Genomic DNA, 8,638 nt, shown 5'->3' on the forward strand with positions numbered 1-8,638 from the left:
AGCCCAAAGGGCATCTGACTTCACACTGAGCTGAGCCTATCCTGTGTCCCTGGACCCGCCCATTGGCCCCTGCTCTGCATTGAGGATCCACAGAGCCCACCTGCCCTCAGACCTGCCACAGCCCTTCAAAGGGCAAGAGGCACAACCATGACCCTCAGGCTAGCTCTTGATTCCAGGCCAGAGACCCAGTCCTTTCAATTATGTTTTACAGACCACAGTGTGGGAACCCACCCTCATCCCTGCCACCTTCTCTCCAATTTTTCTGTAACTTGGGAGCATGCAGTGGCAGGCTTGTGCCAAAGGACCCAGCCCCATCTCATCTCTCCCCATCTCATCTCATGCTTGTTGCCTGCCGCTATGATATAGTCCCTGGGCCTTTGGAGTTTCTTCCATATCCTGGTCCTTGGCATCTGGGCTGGGGGGTCCATGGACAGTGCTGGACATTTCCTGATTCCTGGAACTCAGTCCCAGGATCAGGGTTTTCTGTTCCCCTTGGCAGGAATCCCACGCTGATTCCCATAAAGCAGGGCCAGTTCTTGGTCTTCTTAAAGGCGGTGTTGGCCTAGCAGAGGCCTTGCTGGTTGCATCTGTTCTTTCTGGCCAGAGACCTTGGTGGGTAACAGCTGGTGCAGCCTCACAGCCCATGTGCTCAGGGCCTCAGAGCCATGTGTGGTGCCAGTGGCCAGCTCCCCATGAGATGCAAACATCAGGGGATCCAGCTAATACCTCATTCCCCCTTGAGGCCTGGCCTAGACTGGGTGTGGTGTGTGTGTGTGTGTGTGTATGTGTGTGTACTTGTTCATCTGTCCAACCAACCATCCATCCATCCATCCATCCATCCATCCATCCATCCATCCATCCAGGGATTCATTCATTCTACATGCCTAATGTGGGCCAGGCTCAAGAGACCCAGAGAGGAGAGCCCTCTGGGAGTCCCCAGTCTGGTAAAGGAAGCAGGAGTAGGCACAGTGAGAGCACATTAGAAACAGGCACAATCACAGATGGAAGCCAGGTGCTGTGGGTGCCCCAAGGAGGAATTGCCTCGGGTGGATTAGGGAAGCCTTCCCAGGTAAGGCTTGTAGCACAGGTAGGAGTTCATTTGGTGCCAATAGTAGAAGTAGTGGCCAGGTACAGTGGCTCACGCCTGTAATCCCAGCTTGTGCTTTGGGAGGCCAAGGCGGGTGGATCATTTGAGGTCAGAGTTCGAGACCAGCCTGGCTAACATGTGAAAACCCAGTCTCTACTAAAAATACAGACACACACACACACACACACACAGAGTTAGCCAGGCGTGGTGGTGGGCACCTGTAATCCAAGCTACTCAGGAGGCTGAGGCAGGAGGATCGCTTGAACCCAGGAGGCAGAGGTTGCAGTGAGCCGAGATCACGCCATTGTACTCCAGCCTGGGCAACAAGAGCAAAAACTCCATCTAAAAAAAAAAAAAAAGAAGTAGAAATACAAGGCAATAGTAGAAGGTATTCCAGGAGAGGGAATGGCATTTGGAAAGGCTTGCCTCCTCAGGGGACGTCAAGTATTTGGTTAGGGCTAGGGCACAGGCAAGCCACTATTACTCTGCCACTTGCTCATTCTTTGGTATCTGAATAACCACACCTATTGATTTTTATCATATGTTCTATGCCCTGAGAAAAGTGTGACCAGTCCACATGAGCCAGCCAACCTTCCTTCCTCCCTTCCTGCCCTCCTTTCCTTTTTCCTTCCTTCTCTTTCCTTTCTTCCTTCTCTCCTTCCTGCCTTCCCCCTCCCTCCCTCCCTGCACTGGGGACAGGTGGGTGTTGTGAGAGCAGGATGGTGCAGGTGACAGGAGCAGGGTCGGCAGAGAGAACAGATGGAAGAACACAGGCTTCGCCGTGGAGGCGACAGGACGTCAGGGGATGGGAATGACAGGGTGATGTATACATGTTCTAATGACCACAGCTAGGACTGCAGATTAGAGGGGGAGTGAAAGGGGTTAGGACTCTAGTATAGTGACCCAGACAAGACAACAGGGGCCTGAGTGAGGATAGTGGCAGCGAGGTAGGAGAATGGATTCAACATATTGAGGAAATGTCATCAGCAGGATTTTGTGTCTGATCAGAATAGGGGTGGGGGAGGGAGTGACTAAGTCCGTTCTGTGCTAAGTCACCCTGTTTCACTTTTCACTGACTGTAAGTTTTTGCCTTTCCTGCTCACGTCCTTGTCTCTGCCCTCAGGGATCTTCCACTTGACTCAGATCAAGAAAGTCAGGAAGCAAGACTTCCAGAAAGAGGCACAGCACTTCCGGCTGCTCACTGGCCCCCACGAAGGTAGGAGCTTGGGCTGAGGAATGGGGCCTGGAGAAGAAGGCAAGGACACAGGCCAGAGCCGCTCGGGGAGTTCCCAGGCTGCTGGTGCTGGGAGGAGGGGCTGTCAGCCACAGACGTCAATTCCCAGCACAGGAATCCAGTGGGTGTCTGCGCCAGAGATTTCCCAACTCCAGAGCGGGAAGGTGAAGCAGAGCTGGCTGGATTTGATCTTGGGGGGTGGAGAGAGACAGGGCTGTGGGGTGGGGAGGTCTGAGCCCCCAAACCTGTGTGCTGCCCACTCCCTCTCTACTGGAACATTTCCCACTTTCCTTCTATACTTTACTCTTAGGAAGATGGACCCAGGTGGGGCTTCGGGTCGGGGAGGGGAGGTCACAGAAGGGAGTATTACCAACAGGTGTCAGGAAACCAGCTCTGGCCCCCAAGGTTGTTTGAAAGCTGAGTCATGTGCCCCAGCCGTGTGATGGGACACTTACCTCCAGGCTCCCTGTGGGCTCCAAACCCTGGCCCTTGCAGTTCCTTCTGGCCCAAGGCTTTTCCAGCCCCCAGCCCCTGCCTCTGTTGTGCATGTGCAGCATATGCGCCCTTCTCTTTTCTGCCCTCCTCCATGCAGGTCACTGGAACGTCTTCCTAGCCCAGACCCCGGAGCTGAAGGTCACGGCCAGTCCAGACAAAGTGACCAAGACATTATAACAGAGACCTAAACAGTTGCAGATATGAGTTTTATAATTGTTATTATATATTAATAAATAAGAAGTTGCATTACCCTCAACCCTGCCTTCTGGGTTCATATCCAGTCTCCTGCATGCTCTCCCAGCAACTCCGCAAGGCAGGCCTGGTTATCCCCATTTTACAGGGATGGAAACCGAGATCCAGAAGGGACAGAGAATGGTCCCGGTCCTCACAGTGAGTTGTCACCGGAGCCAGGGCTAGCTTCCCCAGCCTCCTCACCCAGGCCCCCCACCTGCAGCGCCTCCTGCTTTTCTGGGCAGCCCCCCTCCCACAGCTCTTTGACACTGAGCCTCAGAAAGAGGAATGACTCTAATTAGCCAGGGGAGGGCGCTAATTGAGCCTTAAAGCACTTTCCCAGCAAATATTCCTGGGATCCTCACTACTCTCTTCACACCCTACAACGAGGAAACCCCTTTAGGGAGGAGCAGCGGGCAGTCATTTGCCCGAAGCCGCAGAGCTGCTTAGTAGCAGATCTGGAGTTGGAAGCCAGATCTCTCGCTCCAGGCTAGCACTCCTTCCCCAGTTCCACAGTGTGGCCAGTGTCACAAGCCCAGATAGCCTCACCTCAGAGGATTTCCAAGACTGAGCGGTCAGATTGCCAACTGGCACCATGCTCTGAGAAGGCCCAACAGTTACAATTAAAGACACCATTAGGGCCAGGTGCGGTGGCTCATGCCTACAATCCCAGCACTTTCGGAGGCCGAGGCAGGTGGATCATCTGAGGCCAGGAGTTCGAGAACAGCCTGGCCAACATGGTGAAACCCCATTTCTACTAAAAATACAAAAATTAGCCAGGCGTGGTGGTGCACGCCTGTAATCCCTGCTACTTGGGAAGTTGAGGCACGAGGATTGCTTGAACCCAGGAGGCAGAGGTTGCAGTGAGCCAAGATCATGCCACTGTATTCCAGCCTGGGCAACAGAGCAAGACTCCATCTCTAAAAATATTAATAATAAAATAAAGACACCATCAATTATTTATCCTGCTGACGTGTACAAATCCTTATAATTTCAAAGATGTTTTAATGCCCATGATTTCACTAAAGGTGAATGGTGTAGGCACTACCCACATTTTAGAGAGGAGGAGACGGGCTCGGGACCACCGCATGTCTTCCCCAAAGCCTCACAGTGCTGTACTGAAGCCAGGGCTAGAACTCAGGTCTTCCGGCCCCAGGCAGAGTTCTCTTCTCAGGATAGCTGGTCTCGACCCTCTCACAACCATGGCTTCTCCATCCCCTCCCCACCCAAGCCTGATCAAAGCTCCAGAGCAATGGTGGAGAGTAGTCTGTTGACTGGACTTGTGCAGCCACTGAGAGGGCTTGGTGTCATTGTCTCCATAGCCTTGGTCTTTTTTTTTTTTTTTTTTAAGAGATGGGGTCTTGCTATGTTGCCCAGGCTGGTTTAGAACTAATGGACTCAAGCAATCCTTCTGCCTCAGCCTCCCGAAGTACTGAGATTACAGGCACGAGCCACTAAGCTGGCCTCCATAGCCCTAATCTTGAATCTAGGGTTACTAAGGTTTGGGAAGTCGGCTAAGGTTTGGGAAGTCTTATTGAGCAGGGATGAGTGTCTCCCTCCCCTAACTCCTCTGCCAGCTCCCAGGGTCTGGGTTTGAAAGTTTGGGGTTTCAGGCTGGAACCTCCCAACATCCCCTGAGTCAGAAGACATTCACCTTCTCCCCTCACAGCCTCTACCTGTCCCTCCTCGACGACTCACAATTTTGGCCTGGCTTGCTCACACAGAGGGTTCTCTTGGAGCTTTGGAGATGGGTTCTGAGCTTGCCTCATTTAAAGTGCAGGAATCTGAAAGCTTAACCATTCACAGGATAAACTCTGGTCATCCTTCAGCCTAGCTCAGATGTCTTCAGTGATACCTTCCCTGACACATCTGTGCCCTGAACCCGCTCCTCCTTTCCTGGAAAATGGGGTTTGGAGGCAGGGCTCTGTCATCAAAGGCAGTTCCAGGGTCTCTAGACAGGAGTGGACTTCGCTGTACACTTTTCCTGATGCTACAGACCAAACTGCCTTCCTGGTTTCTCTGACGGGCTTATGGGATGCCTATGAGGTTCGCCTTTCCACCGGGGGAACACATTCAGCACATTGCCCTCTCCTGACTTTGGTCCAGACCTTTCTGAGTGTGTAAACAGGGGCTCACCATGTGAGTCTTTAGGCAGCTCTGCCATGTTGTCTTCTCTTTCATGGATTCATTCATAAAACATCTTCTGCGCTGCTCTTGGGTGGGCTTTATGCTAGAGCACCAACGCAGTGTAGGGAGCTAATTGCCCTTCCTGTGTTTTGGAGCCTCAAGTCTGGGGGAGGAGATGGAGGAGGAGATAGAGGAGGGAGTGGCATCCGAGCCCCTGAGTGTTGTGAGTGCTAAGGGCAGGGACCAAAGGGGCACAGCCCCAACCCAGACTGAGGACACTCAAGCAGGCTCGGAAGGTGAGCAGGAGATAGAAAAAAAGGAGAGAGAGAGAGGAGGGTGGGTGATGGCACAGGAAGAGAAAACTTGGTAGAAGGTGAAAAATAGCAAGTTACAGCAGAACCACAAATAGCTCACTGTCACTGGATGATAATTTGAGGCAACGTGCAAAGGGAGGTGAGGCTGCACAGCTAGCTGAAGAGCTCTGACTGCATCCTGAAGGCTAGCAGGTAGTCCCAGGAGAGTTTCAATACTTTGGTCAGATTTGTGGTTGAGAACACTGGTTCTACTGGCCAGGTAAAGAAGGGCCTGGCAGAGTGAGGCTGAGGCCAGGTAGGAGGTGGCTGCTGTGGGATCCATGTGAGGATGACTCTGGCCTGGGTAGGAGAGAAGTCATGGGCAAGGCACAGTGGATGACTGGCGAGATTTGGGATTGAGGGAGAGCGAGGAGCAAGTGTGTACCTGGTGTCTCACTTGGTGATACTTTCTGGGAGGAGAAGCCAGAAGTTTCAGCTGAGTACACGCTGAGTCTCAGGAGGTATCCACAGCCCTCTGGGTTTAATAGGTCTGGAGAGAAAACTGGGCTAGAGGTGGGGAGTTGGGAGCTGTTGGCCTGTAGATGGTAACTAAAGCTGGGAGAGGGGGTGACACTGGTCTGGGAGAGATGATGGAGTAAACAGAGTGGGAGCATGACAGACCCCAGAGCATCAGCAAAGGGTCAGCATGGCAGACGGAACAGGTAGGGGAGTAGGGTGCTGAGAGGACCAGGAGTAAGGCCGGCAAAGAGACCTTCATGGAGACAAGGAGACTCCAATGGCCACAGCAGGGAGCAAAGTCAGGACAGCTGAGAGGTGGGAGCTGGGTTTTAGGTGCTGAGATGGTTTCTGGGAAGTGAGGAAACAAGCATTTTAAGAAAGCTGGCAATAAAGAAGAGAGGCAGGCCCATGGCTGACTGTGCACATGGGCTTGAAGAAGACAGCTTTCTGGCTGGGAGCAAGTCTGTGATGAGGAGATGCCCCAGGAGAGGGAAGATTAGGAGAAATAGGAGTGAGGATGGATGAAGGCAAGATTTAGGGACGGGTTAAAATCCATTCTTCATTGACCTCTAACCTGCTGTTTAACCCTACTCATCTCCTTGTGAGTGTGATGAAAGGGGAGTGGAGGGCTCCCAGATCTGACCAGCCATGCCCCACCATGGGGCTCCCCAACGCTCCAGCAGGGAGTCCCATGGGATCCACTGTCCCATCGGTGGCACCGCTGGGCACAGCCAGAGCTCCCGCTGAGGTAGTGATAGCCCTCCTGGCCATTGGTTAACAAAGCACATTCAAATCCACTGTCCCATCTGATCCCTAGCACAGCCCAGTGAGGTGGGGCTTGTTAACCATATGAGACAAGGGAACTAAGCCTCCAGGGAGAGAAGGTCACTCACCAAGGTCACAATAACAAATGGACAATTGGATTCCAACTGAGGTCTACGATTCTATATCCTAAAGTCTTAATTTTATTTTTTTAAATTTTTTTTTGTGCAACTTTATGGGGTACATGAGAAATTTTGCTGCATGTATATAATGTGTATATAATGTGCAGTGATCAAATCAAGGTATTTAGGGTGTCCATCACCTGAATATATTATTGTTAAGTACAGTCAACTTACCGTGCTATCAATCACTGAATGGAATCCTTCTGTCTTACTGCATGTCTGTACCTTCAGCCCAGTATTCTTCATCCTCCCGCTCCCTGCACCCTTCCCAGTCTCTGTCATCTACCTTTCCACTCTCTACCTTTATGTGATAGGATTCTGTATCCTCATGGGTCCCAGAGCACAGGAGGGGGCCGGGTCCTGGGCAGGGGCAGGCACCACAGACCTGGGCTCAGAGCCCTCATTCCACTCAACCTTCCCAGGTAGCTTTCTGGCCCTGAAATGTGATCATCCTTCACAATGCCAGGCCTGGCCTCCAGGTTTCCTGGGGATGTTTCCTCCTCCCCTGGCAGCTGTCATGTCACCTCCCTTTGTCCCCCCACAAATGCTGGGCTCTGGGAAATGGCAGTATTTCTGAGAAACAGGACGTGGCCTGTGGTTTAGGGCTAGCCTGGGGGTGAGGGATGGCCTGGGGCCCCGCTGGGCACAATGGCATCTCTCTCTAGGGCTGGCTCAGCCACCCTGCTTCCCCTCACCCTGGTCCCTGGAAGACACCCCCTGCCTGCCACGTCCTCCATCAGAGTCAGTTCATGGAAGATGAGCAGGAACCGCTGTAGGAAGCTGGCTGAGGTTGGAAAGGGGGTGGGTTGGCATGGGTTTCTATGTATATGGTGTTTTCTCAGACTTTCTAGAATTAGAACCTGGATCTCTGGTACCCAGCTCAAGACTGATTTAATGACCACATGAAATTTGATTTCTCTCACCAATCCCACCTTTTTCTTCCTCCAGCACACATCAGGGCTCACATACTTGCCCAAAGTCAAATAGCAACTGGGATGTGGGGCTGTGATTGGAACTCACAGGGTCTCACTCCAAAGTTCGAGCCTCTCCTGCCGGGTTACAACTGGGCCAAGGATGAGATCAGCCTTCTCACCAGCTCCCCTGCCACCAGCCTTTCCTCTCCCACCGCTGCCCCTTCCCAGTAAGTCTTGCCTATCAGAATGGTCTTTCAAAAACACAAATCTGACCATGCCTCTCCCTTATTAAGCTGCTCCCTAAATGACTTTCCTTTGTCCTCAGGATGACACCAAAGCTCCCCCCAACCCCTTCATGATTTGACTCCTGCTGCCTTTTCAGTCCAACCCTTGGGTTTATCTCCCAGAAATACCCAAGGGTCCTGCTGCACCATCTGACCGAGTTGGGATGGATCTGGGCTCCAGCAAGACCTGAATCATGGACTCTGACACCATCAGAACATTCCTTCTCCATTCTCAACTCTGTAGATCCTGAATAGCCATACCTTCTTTCCAACCAACTCTTTCAAGAAGAAGACAACACACTACACACTGTTGAACATCCTAAGAGCTTCCAACCAGATCGGGTACAAAGGAACTTCCCTTCCCATTCCAATAGAAATACTTTGGGGAGGAACTCTGACTGGTCCATATTGGGTGACATACAGCCAGTCTTGGGTGGTCAGGGATGAGGTATTAGCATCACATGATTGGAGTAGGGGAAGAGCAGTGCCCCAAAATAAGGGAGTAGGTGG

General features: G+C 52.2%; 1 protein-coding gene across 5 annotated transcripts in view; it reads left to right on the forward strand.

Annotated features, from left to right (window-relative positions):
* Nucleotides 1-3,072, forward strand: part of CHRDL2 (chordin-like 2) — a 35,963-nt gene extending 32,891 nt beyond the window's left edge. For all 5 annotated transcript variants that reach the window (XM_011996170.1, XM_011996171.1, XM_011996173.1 and 2 more), the window contains 2 exons: nucleotides 2,211-2,303; nucleotides 2,914-3,072. In XM_011996170.1, coding sequence (XP_011851560.1) covers nucleotides 2,211-2,303; nucleotides 2,914-3,004 — 184 coding nt within the window. In that variant the 3' untranslated portion in view covers nucleotides 3,005-3,072. The remainder of the gene's footprint in view (nucleotides 1-2,210; nucleotides 2,304-2,913) is intronic.
* The last annotated feature ends 5,566 nt before the right edge of the window (nucleotides 3,073-8,638 follow it).

Source organism: Mandrillus leucophaeus, unplaced genomic scaffold, assembly GCF_000951045.1.
Source record: "Mandrillus leucophaeus isolate KB7577 unplaced genomic scaffold, Mleu.le_1.0 Scaffold504, whole genome shotgun sequence".
NCBI classification, from domain to species: Eukaryota; Metazoa; Chordata; class Mammalia; order Primates; family Cercopithecidae; genus Mandrillus; species Mandrillus leucophaeus.